The 22,479-nt window shown below is 40.2% G+C and overlaps 1 protein-coding gene across 2 annotated transcripts in view; it reads right to left on the bottom strand.

The window, feature by feature from the left end:
* Window positions 1–22,479, bottom strand: part of Babam2 (BRISC and BRCA1 A complex member 2) — a 383,311-nt gene that overhangs the window by 329,508 nt on the left and 31,324 nt on the right. For both annotated transcript variants that reach the window (XM_041631115.1, XM_041631116.1), the window contains exon 3: window positions 12,221–12,297. In XM_041631115.1, the coding sequence (XP_041487049.1) occupies window positions 12,221–12,297 (77 nt within the window). The remainder of the gene's footprint in view (window positions 1–12,220; window positions 12,298–22,479) is intronic.

Below are 22,479 nucleotides of genomic sequence, written 5' to 3'. Positions count from 1 at the left end.
AGGGGCTGAGGAAGGGCTGTGCGTCCACTGTAAGTACAGCCGCGGACCACACAGGAGCAACACCACTACTCACAGCGTACGGAGGAGGTGCTCAGAGAAGGAAGCCACCCACCTGTGCACCAGGGACAAGAGCACATAACTCCACTTCTGGGAAACTCTAAGTGGGCAAAACACTTTCACACTTTCAGGGAAAAGAGGTTCAGTACTAAGGAGATGGCAGGGGAGCAGACCGACCTTTGAGGACTGGGATGCTCTACATCTGGATATCCAGAACTGTCAAAAATACATGCAGTGTTACACTTAAAATGCACGTATTTTATTACTATAAATTATAATACAATAAAGTTGACTTAAGATAGCAGCGTATAAATTCCTACATCAAAATTGTGTTGATAAGTGAAATTATAGTAAGCCTGCTTTGTATAAATGAAATTATTTTATAGTTTAGGAATTATATGTCAGTTGCTTCTTATTAAATTATAATCAGCATCAAAGTCCCATTGTATATATGTACTACTAATTATAACTAAAGCAATTTTACAAACTTGATAGTATTAGCTGGTATTCTTAAGATAGCTCTAATAGTCCATAAAGCCCAAGAAATAAAATAGTCTGGAACACCAAGACAAAAGAATCCTGAAAATCTAAGGGAGCAAGAATGTCTAATCCCCAAAATTAGCACTTCTTCCTTGCTTTTCAGTGAGTACACTTTAGACCATTCATTAAATCAAAGGTGGCCTGCCTCCCTAATTAGCCTCTAAAAATACCTTGAGTGCAGGATAATAATAATCTTTAAGTCAATGAAATCTTTCTTAAAAGATAAAAATAAAAGTAAAATGGACCGTGCCACCAAGGAAAACTACAATGCCCCTCAGCATGCTGCAGAATACTACGTCCCAAGACACAGTGTCTAACTTTTTACTTAGCTCAAGTACTGCAAGTCACAGTAAGAACAGTTAAGTTCCATTACCCTCACAAGGGACCCTGGGGACAAAAGAACCTACATGTCCACTGCAGTGGCAAATGTGTGAGTGCAAACCGACATAAATGTCACATGATGGGCTATTTGTTACTTGCTTGGTTTGCTCCACAAAAGCCAAACCCAAGTGAGCAACAATACAAGTAAGAACCACAAGAATTTTGAGAGCCACAAAGGAGCAAATCAGTCCTGCTTTTCCTTAGCTGAACTCCAACTAGGGAAGAATGGAAAACTAGAATGTCAGTCTATGGCTGCCCTTGAATGTCAGGCTAAGGGATTCGATCCACTGAATACTAAAGGGAAATGTGCACGGGGATAAAAAAGAAAGATTATTCAGTTAACATTTTCTAAACAGGTTTTATTTTAAACAGCACAAGAAATTTTTCATAAAATAACACTGTCCGCCTAACTAAAAATGTCAAGAGCAGCAGCTGAACAAATTAGTTGTGAGCCTGTGGTCCTGGCTATCAGGGATGCTGAGGTAGAAGAGCAAGTTCAAGGTCTGTCCAGGCTTCGGAGTTAGTTTAAAGCTAGCCTGACCTACTTAGAGAGACTTTGACTCAATTTTTTAAAAATTGAAAAATAAATGAGCAGGACAATGATGGCACATGTCTTTAATCCCAGAATTCAGAAAGTAGAGGCAGGTAGATCCCTGTGAATTCAAGACCAGCCTGGTCTACAGAGAGAGTTCCAGGACAGTCAATGCTGTTACACAGAGAAACCCTGTCTTAAAAAACACAAAAATAAAAAATGTCAACAACTCTAGCCACATAAGCAAACTTTTGGAGTTACTTGGACAAAGTTCAGAGGTATGTGGCTGGCAAAATGGGTTAGTGGTAAAAGCACTTGTCACGAAAACCTGGTGACCTGAATCAATCCCTGGAACACATATACAAATAAAAAGAGAGTTTACTTCATAAAGTTGTTCTCTGGTCTCCTCCCATGCAATATGGCACGTCAGTGCCTCCATACAAACATCATACACATATATGTGCAAAACAAAACAATTGCTTTAAAGAACTTAGGGTACAATAACAGAGCAAGCAAAACCCAAAACTCTTCTGGATTATATTAAATCAGTGATGTCAACATCTTTTTCAGCTGACACACAAATTTCCATACAACACTGATAACTGGATCCTTCAGACATCATCAACTTGGTGGCCAGTTTCTGTGTAACATCCATCAGAGCCAAGACACTCAATGTTACCACACAGTGCTGTCTGAGCAGGACTTTAGAGAACAATAAACAGAAGATGGGCACTCTGATCCTACAACACTGGCTACAATGCTGACCACGGTGCTAAAGCAGGGTTAAAATGTATACACCCATGTGAATGTATACAAGATGGGAGGGGGGGAGCAGAGAGAGAGAGAGAGGGAGAGAGAGAGAGAGAGAAGCCAAATCATCAAGAAGGTATGGATCAAATACTGGAGATGAACTTGAGAAGATTCAATAAAGCCGAATTTCGGGAACAGTATTTGTAACCTCTATAAAAACATCAGTGTTTGGGGCTGGAGAGATGGCTCAGAGGGTAAGAGCACTGGCTGCTCTTCCAGAGGTTCCAAGTTCAATTCCCAGCAACCACATGGTGGCTCACAACCATCTAAAATGAGACCTGGTGCCTTCCTTGCCAGCAGTACATTGTATGCTTAATAAATAAATAAATATTTTAAAAAATCAGTGTTTCTCACCACTGTTTAATTGAATACTGCATTCAATTTAAATAACAGTTCAGAAGCTGGTTTCACTTTGTTAGGATAATTCTCCAAAAATTATATATTTAAATTTAGTAATGCAGTACTGAATCCTTAGAAATGAACAGTAAATTTTACACTGTTCTTCTGAGCACATGGGGGAGGATGTATTATCCAAATCATAATCCATGTTTTCTTCCAGACTTTTTCTTCCAAAGGGAAAGTATTTCAACTTCAAACCCTTTAGAGATAATTTTTTGGCACAACTTCTCTACTGTGTTGCAAATGGATTTAATAAATATTCATCATTCCTCTCCAATGATAAACAACAGTATTGCTCCATTGTTAAACATGAAGTGAAAATGTCTACAGTTTCATTAGAAACAGGGCAATGGACCTCTCTGGGTACCTACCCAGGCCATGCTTACCTATGCTTACATTGTCTCCTAGAGGGTAGGGAGATAGCTCCTGGGCAAAAGTATTTGCTCTAAAAACATAAATAAATGAGTTCGAATTCCCAGCACCCATGTAAAAAGTCTAGCATGGCTAAGTATGCCTATAATAGAAAAAAACAATGAGCTTCTTGTTCAGTGAAAGATCCTGTGTCAAGGGGATAAGGTAGAGAGTGGCAGGGAATGACTCCAGAAGTCCTCCTGCAGCTACATGCATGGGTACCAGCACAACTGCACACTCACGGGCATGCAACACACACACACACACACACACACACACACACACACCAGGAAGAAAAACTAGAACCTAGCCTCTAGTAAACCAACTAAGAAAACATAACCTAGAGCCCTCTAGCCATGTTCATATCAAAAGTGGACATTCAAACACTTAGCCAAAGCTGCCAACCAGACCTACTTTCCCAAGAATGTAGACTCAATGACTTCTTCTCTAATGGCTGGAATCAAGTAACCTACAAGAGGCTCCAAAAGTCATTTCTACCCAATATTCAGAAACATCTGGGAGAAAGCATAAGGTTAATAAAGGGCCAAAAGAATACATTAAATACAAGGACACCGATGGCAAGGGGCTGCTATGGTGTCTACCAGCATTCCAGTCCCTTTTTCCAGTCCCAGGAAGGCTGGACTATCCTCCCTGCCCTCGGGCACCATAAAATTCACTTGATTCCTTATAAAGACAAACAAACCCTTTCATTTATTTTGGTTCCAATGGATTTCTTATAACCAAACAGTCCCTGATTAACATAAATTGTTGGTATGAAATACAAAAATTTCAAACAAAAGATAATTTCAAATTTGAAACCCATGCTAACAAACTGATTCACTAGCCACAGACTTGCTCAATATAACTTACAATATTTCAATAATTTCTTTTCATAGTGGCATAAACAATATGATTCAAAGAGCTTGCAGAATTAAGGCCTGTCACTTGTTCATCAAACCTCACCATTGCTAGATCCAGAGAAAGAAATATAATCGGTTCATTCCACAAACACTAAGCTTCTCTAAACGTCAGACACCCAGCTAGAGACTGGAAATAATATGTGAACTAACACATACTCCTATATAAACAGTGTGGGTATACATACCTCTCTCCCTCTCTCTCTTAAATAATCCAATAATTACTTCTAGAACTAAATGCTAAGCAGAATGACTGTGATGTATTTATAAACCCTGATCATAACAAGCCCCCGGCCCATCTATGACTTTCAACTAAAGCTGAGAAACTGCTTCCACTCCAGGAGGATCTCAGACTTCAACACACACTTGCCTCAAATCATCTTGATCACTGAAGAAACATATTTCTATTTCTGTGCAAGTATGATTTGTGTCATCTACAACTGTCAAATGCAAGGGCTTCTCTTTAATTAATATTTCTGTCCTTGGACAACTTTCAGTAATTTCTTACACAAGTTGGCAGCTCTTCGATTAGCCAGCAGTTGTTTCTTCACATTAAAAGAACTGCGGAAACAATAATCTACTGTAATCTTAATGTTAAGATTATTCTTAAATAATTTCTAATCTACTGTAATCTTCTGGAAAACTTTTATCTCAATTATTTAATTTTAAATGTGAGGAAATCTTTAGGAATCAATTCATGAATCCCCTGAGATGAGCCCTCTCCTGTGTCTTTCATTATCCCTAACATCAATTGCACAAAGTTCCCTTTGTCCATGGGGGAAACAGATTTCTCTAAGTACTGTTTTCTAATACGTAGACTATTCTGAAATACAAATTTTAGTTGCATCCTATTTTAGTTTAATCTGATTTCAGGAGGGAGAGGGAAATATATAAATATGAAATGGGTTCAGACTCCCAGTCTTCAAAGTACTGTGCATGCCTTCCTATTTTCTGAATTGAACCTGTAAAGACCGAGTGTCACTGGGACAAGGTAGACACAAGGAACAGAGTACCGCGTTCTCTCCAGCACTGTGAGCAGCACTCCTACGAGTACTGCGGTTCACAAACTCATGTGCCCACTCCTTCCACAGTAGTTAAGTGAATATATCTACTGTTCAAGGAGCTGAACATACAATTTAATAAACAAAGCAGGCTCTGTTCACTGAATTAAAATTTATAAAATAAATTATTATAAATCCCAAATACTTTGATTTAGCTTTAGCTAAAATAGTATTTTAAAGTACATACAAGTTTTCAATAAAATGTAATATAAAAACTTTACATAAGGAACTTATTTATACAAGTTTTAAGTGTGAAAAAGCCCTGAGTTCGCAGCTACCCTTTGCTGGGAGAAGGGGGAAGAAAGAGAAGATTCACCTACAACTTACCATAGAGTGTAATCTAAATCTATTCTGATACTCATTTCTCTTACCATAAGCTTAAGTTTCATTTTAAGTTTCTTGGACAGAAAAGAGCTTCAGGCTGGAAAGATGCTCAGGGTTAAGAGACTGGCTGCTCTTCAGAGGACTCAGGTTCGATTCCTAGCAACCACACAGTAACTCACAACTATCTCCAGTGTCATGGGCTACAATGCCCTCTTCTGCCCTCTGTAGGTACCATATATGCATGTGGTGCGCAGACATACATGCAGACAAAACACTTGTACACATAAAGTAATTTTTCAAAGCAAAGAGCGTCTATGTTTACTGCCATAGCTGCTTTCCAGACACTGTAAAACTATAGAAACTCACAAATATCTATGTTTATTTGAGCAAACTACACTTATTAATGAGTTTGTTGATGAGAACTGTATTTGCTTAAGATTAATATTATATAGACTATAAAAAGTTGAATTTAATGACAAATCTTGTAATAATTAACTGTTATGACAATACATCTCTTAGCTATAATAAACATAAATTATAAAATTTGCTCAAGTAGGAACATAGGTTTAGTCTTTCTTGCAAAAAGATGTTAGGCAAAATAAGATAATGACTTAAAAAGTTCAAAAAAGCAAGTGGGTGACTTCTACCTGTAATCCTAGCATGCAGGAGGCAAAGGGAGATCACTGAGGGCTGAAGACCAGCCTGGGCTACATAGTGAGTTTCAGGACACTATGGGCTACAAAGTGAGATCTTGTCTCAAAAAGAAAATTATGAGAAATAATAAAAGATTAAAATGGAGAAATAAAAAAAGCCGAGAGAATAAGCCTGCAAAATCTTACTCCAAGAGGGAGTATTTGATTCTTTAAAAAGTCATGGTTACTACGAATGTTCTTTATAGCGAACCCAGGAAACCCATTTCCATGACTTTCAAGTTACACAGAGAGTGGAGCCGCCATAATTAATGATGTTAATGCAAGATCTAATCACATTACTACCGCTATCAGCCCACCACAACTCCAGCCTCCTGGAAGGGTTTGGGAGAGCCTACAGAAGATGGGCTGGCAAGAGATCTTACAGCGGTGAAAGCCACTGAGCCTGATGGCCCACGTTCAGTCCTCAGACACATGATGGAAGGACAGAAAAACCCCCAAAGGTTGTCTGTCCTCTGACCACCACATACACACCTAGCCAAGAGTAAGGATACTGACACACACACACACATGCACAAATGCACATATAGAGAGAAGTAATTTTAATTTTTTTAAAATATTATAAACATAATTAATTTGGAAATAGTTTTCAGTTAAGTTACAAAGAAAGGAAGCTTGATGGCCATGGCCTAAATATCATACAAACAAATAACCTTGTTCTCGGAAGCACTGACAGACAAACTGATGCAAGTGGAAACAACAGCAGTGCCCCAAAAACAACTCCTCGGCTAATAAATAACCTGCGAAGATCTTGTGTCTGCTGGGACAAGGCGGACACGGGAACAAAATACCACATTCCCTATGGCACTCAATCTTCATCAGTAACGATGGCTCAAACAATTCTTTATTCGTGGATTAACTACATGGTCAAAGGGTACACTGGTTTGGATTTTCTAAACTAAGGCGTTATGTAGTTGACTTCATTTATTTTGATAAGCCTACTGCATTTTCAGCAGATCTAGAGAGATGGCAGAGGACCTGAGTTCTGTTTCCAGCACCCATGTCAGGCAACTCACAAGCCCCGGTAAGTCGCCGGCATACACCCACATAAGAACACACAATAAAGGACAATAAAAATGAATCTTAAAAACAAACATGAGGAAAAACAATTCCCATCTCTACACTGATAGAGGTTTTCATCTTGGCCTCTAGACTGAAGCAGTAGGCTACGCCAGGGGGTACAAATTTGAGAATTAGAATAGGTTTTTTGTTTTGTTTTTTTTTTTAGAATAGGTTTTTAAGGCAAGAGGTAAAATGGCACCTTAAACCCTCTACCATTCTAAGGTCTAGCAGGGATTTATTCACAATTCATCTTCCTTTAGGCTTCTAAGGAAACCTCCTAGCACTGTACCTGCTGCTACACCCTGGTCTAACACTAAACCTAAGCATTTCGCCAAGTCCTCCCAAAGGTTTTCTACAGAAAGCCAACAATTTCAGAAAGAAGGAGCTTGGGAAATGGCTCAGTCAATAAAGTGCTTGCCACTCAAACATGAAGACTGAGTTTGGACCACCAGAAGCCACACGGGAAACCAGGTGCAAGAGTCTACACCGTCATCTTAGAGCTGAGAAGGTGGACACACTGAGCACTGCACTCACTGGCTAGCCAACAGGACCAAGTGCTCCAAGTTCAGTGGGCAGCCAGGCACAATGACACATGCCTTTAATTCCAGCACCAAGAGTCAGAGGCAGGCAGATCTCTGAGTTCAAGGCCAGCCCTGGTCTACATAGTGAGTCCCAGAACAGTCAGAGTGAGGTCCTGTCTCAAAAAAATCAAACAAACAAAGGTAAAGAGTGACCAAGGACGACACCTGATGCCAACTTCTGATCTCCAAATGCACATACACACGAACACATACATACACATGAAGCACACACACAAAATCTCAGAAAGAAAAACATCCATACCTCTAATTCAATGAAGTCACATAAATAAAGTCTTCATGACCAATAATTACGGCAGGGATTTTATTATTAAGATTTATCCAATAGTCACCTATTCATTTATTACAGAGAATACAAAAAGCTAAATAAGTCTTTAGTGTGTAATGATATCATACAATAGCTTGATAGAACACACAATATATGATGAATTCCAGGTTTCATGTGAAAATCTTACAGTAATGAGGAAATACAGGGTATCAGCAAATATATCGTAGTATAACATAAACTCATACACCTAAAAAACTATAGGCTAACTATATAGCTATTTATTCTTCCTTCTAACAGTCCCCCCTATTAATTAAAGTAAAAAATAGATTTCAAAATACAAAACAAGAGAAATGAGAAGATGAGGAGAAGAAAATAGCAATCAGTAAATGAGAAACCTCAACAAATTTCGGGGAAACAAAACGCAGATGGAAACTGGAACTTGACCGTACAGAGCACTCATTGCCTCTCACAGTATTTGAGAACATGATTGATGGGTGGGAAAGAAGGCTTCATCCTTCCAGATATCCAGTGAGGAGACGAAAGAATGAGACACGGAGCTGTGAACAGGGAGAGTAACTAAAAGCTCCTCAGGGAACAGTCCATACCCCTTCCTGCCTGACGATAGCCAAGTGCGTACTCCCAGGAAAAAGAAAAAATACAGGAAGCTCACATTTAAAAAATGATAAAAACTGTTTTGATGATAGCTAAACTTCAAAATAGGACATTCAGGGGTCCCCCATACAAAGAGCTGGCCCACCGTGCACTTGAACACTTAGGGATCCCCCACACAAAGAGCTGGCCCACCGTGCACTTGAACACTTAGGGATCCCCCACACAAAGAGCTGGCCCACCGTGCACTTGCACAGTTTATGAGTCCTGCTCAACTATCCAGAAGCTCTACACAGTATGTTCTCTACTATCTTAAATATACATGACGGTTTTGTTTGAGGAAAGACCATAGAACAGCAGCTGTCAACATGCGGGTCATGATCCCTCTGGAGTTGCCTGAGACCACTAAAAAACACAGATATTTACCTTACAATTCTTTTTTTTTAATTTATTTATTATGTATACAATATTCTGTCTGTATGCCTTCAGGCCAGAAGAGGGCTCCAGACCCCATTACAGATGGTTGTGAGCCACCATGTGGTTGCTGGGAATTGAACTCAGGACCTTTGGAAGCGCAGGCAATGCTCTTAACCTCTGAGCCATCTCTCCAGCCCTACAATTCTTAACAGTAGCAAAATTATAGTCATGAAGTGGCAATGATATAATGTTATGGCTGGGGTCACCACAACATGAGGAATTTATTAAAGAGTCACAGTGTTAGGAAGGCTAAGAACCACTGCTGTAGAGTAACAGGAAGAGAAAGGATGATATAAAATATGCTCCCTGTGGATACTAAAATAATGACAATTAAAAAAAACACATTTTAAAAATATGTTTTACCTGTTTCTTAAGAAATCATTCAGCATTATAAAGAATCTTTAATATACAGGCCTATTAAAATCTAAGATAATAAATGCAGAAGCAGACCCAAAGAGTCATTGTGCAATTTATCAACAATACCCTGGAGACAAGTATAGACAACAAATTATCAATCTTGAAAATGCAAAGGAAAAAACAGAAGACAAGTGAAAGCAGCACAGGAAAAAAGAAAGAAGCAGGGACTTATCCCATCAAGTGTGAAGCCAAAAGACATTATCTGTGGTTCATGGGAATCCAGATAAACGAAGCCCTCATCACTACTGCAGAGATCATCCTAGCTGATAACAAGGCTGAGTCACGAACTTACCAAGAAGTTTTGGAACTGTTCACTTAATTGTTTGATGCAGTGTTTAAAGTGACCCTGGGAGGGGCTGAGGAATTGGGGGGAGGGGGGGTCTACAGATGTTGACTGTGGAAAAGTTTTTCTCTAGCCTTTGCAAGGCCCTGAATTTGATGCCCAGATTAAGAAAAAAGTACAAGTTTTAAACTACAAAGTAAATGACACAGGAACCAATAATAATGATGTACTTCCATTGCAGAGGAAGAGAGAGATACTGAAAGCAGGACAGGAAGTCAGAAGATAGCATCTAAACCGGGCCAGTCAGGAAACGGGCAAAAACATATTACTGAGAGAAATGGGAATCCTCAGAAGAACTAAACTGAAACCATTTCTTAAAATTATGATGGTTTCCTCTGGAAATAGGAGTGGGAGGCAATGTGGGACAGAAGACCAATGCTTCCTTAGCTCTGTGATTTCAGCAGTCTCCATGTCATTCGCAGGGGTGACTTACTTTGATCATTTCTTTTAAACTTAGTTAATAATTTCTTTTTTAAAAAAAAAAGTAGCAATATAATCTTGTCTACTACTTCACATAGGCAAAATGTTTTGTGCTTTTGTGGCTTCCTGAGAATGGTCTAATAATGCAAGGTTAATGGGTCACCTATAGCCAGGCGGTGGTGGCACATGCCTTTAATCCCAGCCAGAGGCCAACCTGGTCTACAAAGTGAACAGGCAGGGCTGTTACACAGAAAAACACTGTCAAGATGATTAAAAAATAAATAGTCACCTTGTCCTAAATTTCTCATTTAATGTTGTTACTTTTGGTAAATAAATACAAACCAATTCTAGAGAAAACTGAGATGTGGTACCTCCTGGTTAATAAGGGTAGAATTCATTGTCAATTGTCCAAAAACTCCAGTTTATCCACCATTCCATCTCGTGTGTGTGTGTGTGTGTGTGTGTGTGTGTACACACACGTGCAAGCACAAGAGCAAACGCACAAGTGCATGTGGAGGCCAGAGGACAACTTTAGGGATCATACCTCAGGAGTAAGCCACTTTGTTTTCTGAGACTAGGTCCCTCATTGGCCTGGTACTTGCCGGGTAAGCTAAGCTGACTGACCACAAACCCCGGGGATCTACTGCTCTCTGTCTCGTCTCCAACACTGGGATTGTAAGCATGTGTCCCTGCCCAACATTTTTCAGTGTGGGTTCTGGGGATCAAACTCAGCACTTTATGGCCTGCACTTCTCCCTCACACATCCATCTGATCTCTAATACCCACATTTTTCATTCCTCTTTTCTTAAGAACAGATCGATTTGAATACCCTGCTCACAAGTATAGGTTTCAGAGAGAAAAGGCCGGGTGCAATTACTGACACTAGCGAAGCAGAGCTATTATCACGTTCACAGTAGGCAAGAGCCTCGGCGCTGTGCTGGTGACAGAGAGGAGCTGAGACAGCACAGACAGATGTTACAGATGCTGGCCTGAATCCCAGGCATGCACCTTGTGCGTCATCCAGACAACGTTGGAAACACACACTATAGACACTCAGGCCCCTCTCCACACATATTCAGTTTAAGCTGAATAACATATGTCCTTAATTTCAGAAAAGCAGCCAATATCTAAAACTGATTTTAAGAAAAGAAAGTCATGTAAAATGTCTGATTTCCACCATCTGAGGCAACAGAAGCAGTTTCCTCAGAGACAGGTCATCCCAAGCTGCCCACACTTGCCTGCTTTCCTTGTTTATATTATCAGTTTGCCCCGTGAAGGCCATTTGCATTTCTAACTCTTGCTATAAAGGTCATAGCATGTTGACACACGTTGCCCTTGCCCAGAATCTTAGAGAAAGGATTATGCCAACAGGTTTTGATAGCAATGGGAACATCAGTCATTCTTACCTAAGGTAATTTAAATAATGGGGCATTTTCTTCTTTTTTATATTTCTATTTATTTTATTGGGATGGGTGGGGTCCTACAGCACACACATGAAAATCAGAGGACAACCTGCAGGATTCAGTTCTCTCCTACCATGTGGAGTCAGGAATTGAACTCAGGTGGTCAGGACTCCTTAATGAGGGCTTGTCTTAGCCCTCACTCCATAAAAATACACACACACACACACACACACACACACACAAGCATTGTTATGCTTGCCTCAAAATTAAGGTTTCTATGCGGGCCTATTCCACTGCAAGAGAATCCCTGCCACTTGCTTCACTGTGAACACAACCAGGACCGGATGGCAGATAAGACAGTAACTGCTAGTGGGCAGTATCAGAAATCACTACGAACAGGCAGAAATTAAGCGGAAAGCAGGGCTACCAGCAGCTAAACCTGCGTCTCTATTCTGAACAAGGCGGCCAGCGTTTACTCACACTTTAACGTCTCCCCAGCGTACGGAATGTGCAGCTTGAATCGGTCGCAGTTGGGTCCAGGAGTCAATGACGTACAGCTTAAGAAATCCAGGGGAGAGAAAAGATTTTTAAGAACAAAATTGAAAAGCCCACATATTTATAACACTTAATAAAGTAAATAAAAAGTAATTTTTATACATAAAAGGCTAAAAGAAGAAAATGAAAGCCTTTATTGGTCATGAAATCTAAGACAATATATGAGCCCTAATCTGAGACAATTATGTATCTCACAATAAAACCTCCATGCTTTCTAACAACAAACACTAAGTGCTTCAAGTACCTCTAGAAAAGAAGTCTATCTTGACTTTTAAAGCCTTGTATATCATCCAGAACGGGTCTTTAGTCCTTGGTGCCAAGAACTGTAAATGCAGAGAAATTTTATGGTCATATTTTAAACATAGATTCTTAGCTTTCACTCTGTTCATACAAAAAGAGCCCACTTTTGGCCTTTTTCTAGCGGCAGATGGTTTTCTTTCTTTCTTCAAAGGTACGATGCTTTCTCTAGCTCTGGCACACCATACCACTCATCTGCAGGAAAGCACAAAGCGTGGTACTTGATTTCAGATAAAATGCAAATGTGAAAGATGGGACTGAGTCAGCCAGCCAGGTCCCAACATTGCGAGTTTTAGAACTCTAGGACTTTACGAGGTTTGACAATGGCCTCTGCTTCTCCTACAGGTTTGTTTTCTAAGGTATCTCTACAAGTGAGAGCTTCATCTGCATGACATACACAGCCCTGATCTCTTAGCTGAATAAAAGATGGTGGTGCGCACACCTTTAATCCCAGCACTCAGGAGGCAGAGGCAAGCGGATCTCTGTAAGTTCGAGTCCAGCCTGGTCTACAAGAGCTAGTTCCAGAACAGGCTCCAAAGATACAGAGAAACCCTGTCTCAAAAAACAAAACAAAACAAAAAAGACTCATAGGAAGCTGATGAAGAGCTCTAGGTGGGCTCCGGCTCGGTTCAACCATGCCCAACTTTCTCATTTTATTTCCCACATTGTTTGCTCTATGCTGTAGAGGCAGCAATCTTTTAAAAACACAGAGTCGGGCCGGGCGGTGGTGGCGCACGCCTTTAATCCCAGCACTCGGGAGGCAGAGGCAGGTGGATCTCTGTGAGTTCGAGGCCAGCCTGGTCTACAAGAGCTAGTGCCAGGACAGGCTCCAAAGCTACAGAGAAACCCTGTCTCGGAAAAACTTAAAAAAAAAAAAAAAAAAAAAAAAAAAAAACACAGAGTCGGTTCAATAATAGGATTCTTCTGATTAAAATCCTTCTCTGCCCCAAGCTCCCCCCATTCTCCTGGGGGAGCACGGAAGCACGGTTCTTAGTTAAGGGAGCAACCTTAGGGTTGGCAAGAGACTTGAACCTAGAGTGGCTCCCAGATGCCCAAGCCGAGGTCCCCAGTTAGTTCCTTGGGCAGCTGAGGATAGGGAACCTGAAATGACCCTATCCTATAGCAATACTGATGAATATCTTGCATATCATCATAGAACCTTCATCTGGTGATGGATGGAGACAGAGACAGAGACCCACACTGGAGCACTGGACTGAGCTCCCAAGGTCCCGATGAGGAGCAGAAGGAGGGAGAACATGAGCAAAGAAGTCGGGACCACGAGGGGAGCACCCACCCACTGAGACAGTGGAGCTGATCTATTGGGAGCTCACCAAGGCCAGCTGGACTGTGACTGAAAAAGCATGGGATAAAACTGGACTCTCTGAGCATGGCGAACAATGAGGGCTGATGAGAAGCCAAGGACAATGGCACGGGGTTTTGAACCTACGTAATGTGCTGGCTTTGTGGGAGCCTAGCCAGTTTGGATGTTCACCTTCCTAGAAATGGACGGAGGGGGGAGGACCTAGGACTTACCACAGGGCAGGGAAATCTGACTGCTCTTTGGGCTGGAGAGGGAGGGGGAGAGGAGTGGGGGGAGGGGGAGAAGGGTGGGAGGAGGGGGAGGGAAATGGGAGGCTGGGAGGAGGAGGAAATTTGTTTTTTTTTTTCTTTTCTCAAAAAAAAATAAAAAATAAATAAAATCCTTCTCTGCGTCTGGTAGAAAAACCGACTCAACTGCCGCCACTTGCAGGCCCCTGAACTACCTGCCTCTTACTGGTTATCATCACCTTTTGCTCTTCTGGTCCCGTTTGCTGTGGCCCGTTTGCACTGCTCAGATGTCCTCCTTAGCTGTACCAGCCTATTCTTGTTTTTGTGCCCTTGCACATGCTGTCCCCTGCCTGGACTGCGTGCCCCAGGACTTTGCTTGGCCCTCCAAGCTACTCGAGTTTGGATTTCATCTCCTCTGAGGGTCCCCTTGATTTTCCAGTGTGGAGCAGCACCTGCTTTATCGCAGAACCCTGAATTTTTATTTTTTTTTTCCTTCCTGTCCCTGGCTTATCTGTTACTGTTTCATCCTCACTGGAATACCGGTAGACTGTAGACTTTGGCTGTCTATCTGCCTGGTGTTCCTGATGCGCAGAGCAACGCTCAGCACCCTCCTCTAAATGAACTGAATGAGCTGGCACTGGACCACACCGCTGAAGAAAACGTGCTTTCAGATGAAGACCTGTGCAGTAAGCGCATCTTTCACACACTTCACCTCACCTCCAGAAACTGGAAATGTGCTACTTTACAGTCTCACACGGGAAAGCTAAGAAAGGGACATCAATTCTACACATCTGAAAGTGGGAACTACAACTGGGAACTCTTTTTTTTTTTTTACCTAAAATTACATTTTTATTGTGTGTGTAGGCAAACAGTCATGTGTGTGCACTCCGGTATGTCGTGGCACACATGTGGAGGTCAGAGAACAACTTGTGGGAGTCGATGCTCTCCTTCTACCATGTGAGCCCCAGGGACTGCACTCCGGTCAAGTTTGGCAGCAAGTAGCTTTATCCAATGAGCCACCTCGCAAGCCCTCAAGTGAGAATTCTTGCTAACATCTGAAGAGGTAGTTTTTTTTCCTATTACTACTTTTCTAACACTTTACTTCAGAAACGTCTGCAGTTACGAATTTGATTTAAGAAAATGTTCAGCATAAGCTTCATGTACCCTCAGCCTCCCAGTCTCATCTAAGCCCAAGCCTCCTAGAACTGTTCTGTGTCTGTTTGCTAACTGTGGCTTGTTTTCTCAATCCAAATGGAGGACTTTAGTGCTGGTAAATGTTACATACATTAAAAAAACAAAACAATGACCACAGTGCTAGGCACTCGACATGCATACTGATAACCACAACTCAAAAACTGTCACTGAAGCATACAGGCCTCACGGGTTCTCAGAGGGGGCACTGGCATTAGAAATAGTGTCCAGGAAGGACACTGTGTGACTAGGTGGGTATTCCAACCAGCATATATGCAGATAAGGATTTGCTGAATGAGCCAGGCATAGTGGCGCAGGCCTGTAATCTGAGTATTTGGGAGGCAAAGATAGGCAGATTTCTGTGAGTTTGAAGCCAGAATGATTGACACAGACAGCATGGCCAAGGCTACATAGAGAGACCCTATGTTAAAAAATAAATGAAGAAAGGGAGGGAGGAAGGGAGGGGAGAGGGAGGGAGGGAGGGAGGGAGGGAGGGAGGGAGGAAGGCTTTGCTGAATGGATGTACCAGCCTATCAAGCCTGGAGCTTGTTCATGATAAAAACTGATGCCTTGCTGGTACTGGGAGACGCTCTCATCCCATCTTGAGAAGAGCAATGTGTGATTATTGGGGAAGACCCTCCCTTAGTAAGGTCAAACACTGAACTCAGAATTTAAACTGCTTAAAATTTTTCTAACATTCACTGGGTATGCATTAAGTGGCAACCACTATTCTTAGTTCTGGAATTAAACTAGTTCCATTCACAGTAACCTTTTAATTTGGGCACAATAATCATTTCCATTTAGAGAAGACATGAGTGAACCCCCTGGATAATATGTAAATGACTTGCTTGTAGTCCAGACCAAAGACGTCTGACTACAGAGCCCACTGTACAAATCACCAGACTAAGCCATCTCTCAACTAGAATTAATGAAAAAATACAAAGTGGACATTTTTAACAAATGATATTCTATTAACAAAGTACCAGCAATGCAAAGCAAGTGCTGATAACCAAAAAGAGGTTTTGATCAGAAAGTAAAGGGAGGACATGATAACCAATTGTGTGTGTGTGTGTGTGTGTGTGTGTGTGTGTGTGTGTGTGTGTAAGGGCTGGCAAGACAGCTCAAGAGGTAAAGCACTTGTCACAAACCTGACCAAATATAGTAGGTATCTATCTCTTGAAGATTGTCCTGTGACTTCCACATGCACTGTGACATGCTCCACCCACACACATATACACATGTATGCACACACACATACACACCCAAATGTAATTTTTCAGTTAGAAAATATACATGTGTAATAAGAGTATCAAAAAATCTATTACTTTGTATGTTAGCTAAAATCTAATAAAATATGCATTTCATTAATATGCATTAATGAAAATCACTTATAAATATGTATAAGAACCATATTTGCACACATCAACCAATGACATAAAAAAGAATAATGTCCTTGACACTTGATTCTTGAGATCTACAATGCTGATACTCTTGATTCAGTTAGCAGATTATTCATGAAAAGTCAAAAAAATGGTGAAAAGTAATTTTTATTGATTCCTCTTTAAAACTATTTAAACTATTTAAAATCTATTCCTAGTTATTGAGATATGATTCAAATTATTAACTTTTCTGTATAAATAGAAAATGGTCGATTTCACTGTATTTCATAGAATTTTAGTTGGCCAAACATTAATGGAGATTAATCAAGATACATACAGGCATCTCACAATCTTTAGAACATCAACATTTTTAAGACAATGCAATATACAAGAAAACATGCTTTCTGACTTAAGGCTAAACCTACTTAATTCAATACTGTCTAAAAAAGGAGTGAGTCTGATCATTTCTGTTCTTTAAGGCATCTAAGAAGAGGAAAATAGATGAATTCGGGGTCCTTCCCTGAGAGTGCGTCAGTTTCCTCCTCCAGGGTATTCATTCACACTTGGCAAGTTCTCCTACATAGCTTCCTGTTTTCGAGATAATGACGTTTGTGCTTCACCAACAACACTTAACATCCGCTAAGACGGAAGCCTTCAGCTTTGGCAACCTTAAGTAACAGGTGACAGGGAAATAAAATAGGCTCCGAGACCAATAATTGCCTTGTAAATAGCACGAGTCACATGCTGCAGTGAGTAATTGATAGTTGATATTTGCCACGGTTTTAATTTTATAGAATGAAGTGTTTTTTTTTTTCAGGATTAAATCGAACATCAATAGCTTTACTCACACTAAATCAGCTTCAAAATGACCATAGCATCCAAACTGGCTGACATCTTACCTTAACATCTATCTAAATAATCTACAAAATGCAAAGGTATTCAAACCAATTCTAGGACTCTCAGCCCTTTAATGCAGTTACTGCACATACAGCCAACTAAATCAAACTGCACAACGTGAAGTTTACACCCCCCTCAAAGGAAACATGTGAATTAAAACTGGTAAGAAGGAAGTAGCCACATTATACTGTAGTAAATCTCTTACACCATTCTCCAGGAAATGGGACTATCCACTGAATAACAGGACTTCCTTGACACACCACATGTATATTTCTGTACCACTAAAACCTAAAAGGTAAATTTCTAGAACCTACTAGGAAATTATGCATTTAATTCCTAGAATAGAACTCCAAATAACCATTACCAAAGTAAGTGACTCATCCTAGGTTTTTTCCTAAACACCACAAAAATAAAATATTCAATGTGTTTAAGTGTGTTTGCCAATTTGTGTGGCATCAACTGTTATTCCCAGTTTCCATGTAATATCTCCATTTATAAATGATAAATTTCAACTATACCTTAGAATATGGAGTAGAAGATGTTGGTTGGTATTCCTCTGACAAAAGTCAGATTTAAAATCAATGATTGTAGTAGAAATGATGGGCTCAAACACTACTTTTTTGTTTGTTTGGTTTGTTTTGTTTGTTGGTTTTTCGAGACAGGGTTTCTCCGTAGCTTTTGGAGCCTGTCCTGGAACTAGCTCTTGTAGAGCAGGCTGGCCTCGAACTCACAGAGATCCACCTGTCTCTGCCTCCTGAGTGCTGGGATTAAAGACCTGCGCCATCACCACCGGCTCAAACACTACTTTTAATCTATAGCAAGGAAGTGTACGGTGGGCCTGTGCCTCTAATCCCAGCACTAGCAAGCAGAGGCAGGTAAATCTCCATCTCAGTAAATTCAAGGCCAGCCTGAACCACATATGAAGTTCCAGGACAATCAGAACTGCATGGAGACCCTGTCTCACAAAAAAAAAAAAAAAAAAAAAAAAAGGAAGGAAGGAAGGAAGGAAGGAAGAAAAGAGAGGTACCAAGTCCCCAAGTTTAACAAATTTCTTTGAACAAATGCCAAACTCACTGACTGCTAATTCTTTTCTAATAAGCACCAGTGATTCCCTCCGTTAACACAATAAAGGAAAAAGTGAGTAATCTCAATAAGTACAGAGTAAGTGATAAAATCATGATTTTCAAAATTCTCTGTAAACTAAAACTAAAAAGGAATAACTTTGATTTCATAAAGAGGCCCCCACCAAAACAAACAAACAAAAACCAAATCTACACTAACATCAAACTTATAACAAAATACTCTCCCCTCTGAGACGAGCAGACAGGAGGTCAGCTCTCACCACTGCATTCTCCATTGCGCTAGGGGTCCCAGCCAGGACAGACAAACAGGGAAGAGAGCCCAGAGGCTGGGAAGAAAAATAAAACTTTGTTATCTGGAGAGAATATTTGCATATACAATTTTTTTTAATCTTCCGGTGTGCTCTTGGAATTAAGATACAAGCTGAGCAAGGTAAAGGGACAAAGACATAGGGAAATCAATTTTATTCTTCACACCCTCAACAATCAAAAGAATCAAACTTCTAGGAAGATGCCACCAAAAACAGGACCATGCTGGTAGACTGCTTACGTCGTGTGTGAGATGGCTCAAGTTCAACCCCCAACACGGCACAAAGATTATAAATCAGTACCAAATGGTTGAATATAGATATAAATAGCACAACAGATGTGTTAAGATCTTTATGCAAGAACCTATTATTGTATTAAAAGTAAAATAAAACAGAGAGGAATCATGTGTATGAATTAAGACTCATGATGAGAAAAATGACAGCAGCACTCTTTACATCACGTTTGAAACAACCTGCTCTTGTGTATTTCATTCTTCACATTAGAATTTCTTAACTTATTAAAATAGGTTTTCCAGAAATTTGTGATCAGAGACACACATTTACTTTTTCCAAATAAAATTTGCAACTACTTGTTGAGCATTCTGTAACAGGTACAGAAAATGCTAGAGATACGCAGTCTGTGTTCAGAGCCTATCAGACAACATCATTCCACAGAACGAAAATCTCGGGGAGAGAAGGGTTCAATACTAAAAATGTGGAATAAATTCCCCCTTACTACAGGAAATACAGGTTGACACTGATGCTAAAGCTGGGTCCCAGCTCTTGAAGACAAGAGTCCTAGGAAGGATGAGCATCACACAATGCCAGATGCCTTATGCTGGTGCTTTCCATTATAATGGACGTAATGCTAATAATGTAAGCACAGGCCATTTTCAACAAAATCTTTCATATAACTACCAAATAGACTGGAAACTAGTCCACACATGTTGCTAATTTGGCATGTCTTCTATTAGTACCTCCATAATTTTTTCAATGTCTTTTCCAAATATGACTGGTAAAAAAATACCATATTAGAAATAACATAAATTGTAAATATTGCTTATTTCATGCTGTGCCATTTTAATTCAGATTTCATGTGATTTATAATCTATACATATAATATAATTAAATAAAATGCATGTATTGAGATTCTTTTTTTTTTGTATTGAGATTCTTAACCAAATTGTTTGGACTAAACTATAGTCTGAATGATTATATCCCTCCAAAATTCATATGATAAAATCTAATCCCCAGTGTGTTGACATTAAGAGGCAAAAGCTAAATAGGTCACTATGAATGGGACTAGTGCCTTTATAAAAGAGGCCTGACAAAGCCTGTTTATCCTTTGGTCCTATGCCAGGAGAGGATACACAAAGAGCATCTATGCAGAATGAGCCTTCGAGAGCTCTAAGTCTACTTAGACTTATGACCTTAAACTCCCCAGCCTACAGAATTCTGAGAAACAAACTTATATTGTTAATAAATTATCCAGTGTAACGTCTATGCCATAGCCGTTGAAGCAAACAAAGACAGGGTAGGCAATTAGCAAAGTTCAGAGATCATTGTTCTGAGAGTTATAGAGACATGTCTCTTTTCAAGAATCTTGTGCTGTAATCAGAAGACAAATATCACAACAGTAAAGTCAAGACAATTTAAATAACAAGTCGAGACAACAATAGATGCAAGACACAAAGCAATTAACATGATTAATTGCCAAATTAGTGGTTTAAGAATATAAGAACAATACTGACGAATATCTTGCATATCACCATAGAACCTTCATCTGGTGATGGATGGAGATAGAGACAGAGACCCACACTGGAGCACTGGACTGAGCTCCCAAGGTCCCAATGAGGAGCAGAAGGAGGGAGAAGATGAGCAAGGAAGTCAGAACCACGAGGGGTGCATCCACCCACTGAGACAGTGGGGCTGATCTATTGGGAGCTCACCAAGGCCAGCTGGACTATGACTGAAAAAGCATGGATAAAACCGGACTCTCTGAACATGGCAAACAATGAGGGATGATGAGAAGCCAAGGACAATGGCACCTGGTTTTGATCCTACTTCATGTTCTGGCTTTGTGGGAGCCTAGCCAGTTTGGATGTTCACCTTCCTAGACATGGACGCAGCGGGGAGGACCTTGGACTTTCCACAGGGCAGGGAACCCTGACTGCTCTTTGGACTGGAGAGGGAGGGGGAGAGGAGTGGGGGGAGGGGGAGAAGGGTGGGAGGAGGGGGAGGGAAATGGGAGGCTGGGAGGGGGGAAACTTTTTTTTTTCCTTTTCTCAATAAAAAAATAGAAAAAAAAAGAATAGAAGAACAATTAGATTTAAGAGAGCAGGGACACTATTTTCAGTGGAGTAATCAAGGAATGTTCTCTGAGAAAATGGCCTCTCAGAATGAGCTAAATCCGGTCAAGAGGGGAATGCAGAACACCTCCCTGTAACTGTCCTAAAGCAGGACAAAACACAGGAGTTCATCACTACATGGCTGAAGTTGTCCAGCAGCGCTCCTCCTGGCACACAGCTGACAAACACTGCAGAGATACTTTCCTGTAACAAGCGGCAGGAAGGCAGCACACACTCACTCAAAGAACACCTTAAACAAGCCACACAAAAGTCACAGAGCAACTACTGGTAGCTCTCACTCGTAGAAATGTTATTAGAAAGGCCAAGGTCAGGTTACACGTCATTTGTCTACATCTAAAGTACAATATAATCATGTAAAATTGTTATGATAAGCCATTTCAATAGAAATATTCTTATAATCATTTTAGACCATTTTCATCACTTTACCTAAAACAAGTCCTAAGTAGATGCCCACCCTAACGTTCAACTCTATTCAATCTGGGGCTATTTATTTTGTATAATATACATATTCTTTGAATTCTTGTCCTTGTAAGCAAATATTTACCTATGGAGAATGTTTACTTTGGCATGCTCTGGGAGCTCACTTTTGAAGGAGCTAAACTTACAAAGCTTTGATCTGCTTCCGTTATTAATTTTCAAGCCATATGCTTTATTTATGCTGATTATTTCCACAGTGAATCACACTTACCAGGTGCTCAATATATGCTATCTTGCTTTTCTTTCTTTTTCTTTTTCTCTTTCTTTGGATCATCTATCTACCTATCATCTATCTACTATCATCTATCTACCTATTATTTATCTATCAATCATCTATTTACCTATCATCATCTACCTACCTACCTATCCATCTATTTATTGAAACAGGATCTTATTTGGTAGTCCACACTGGTCCAAACCTCTCTCCTTCCTCAGTCTTCTTAGTGTGCCATCTATTGTTATGATATTCTTATAAAAAGGAAATCTGAAACAAGTACAGACAGCCCAATACAGTGTTTATAAAGCACTGAATTGAAAACATTCTCTTTACTCAAAATTCATGCATCCTTGTAAACACAGCATTTGGGAAGTTGAGGCTAGGGATCAAGAGTTCAAGGTCAGGGGCTGAAGAGATGGAGA

This window comes from Microtus oregoni, unplaced genomic scaffold (genome assembly GCF_018167655.1).
Source record: "Microtus oregoni isolate MIOR12 unplaced genomic scaffold, Mior012 000036F_ref0000092, whole genome shotgun sequence".
NCBI lineage: Eukaryota > Metazoa > Chordata > Mammalia > Rodentia > Cricetidae > Microtus > Microtus oregoni.
This window is presented reverse-complemented; position numbering and strand designations above follow the sequence as displayed.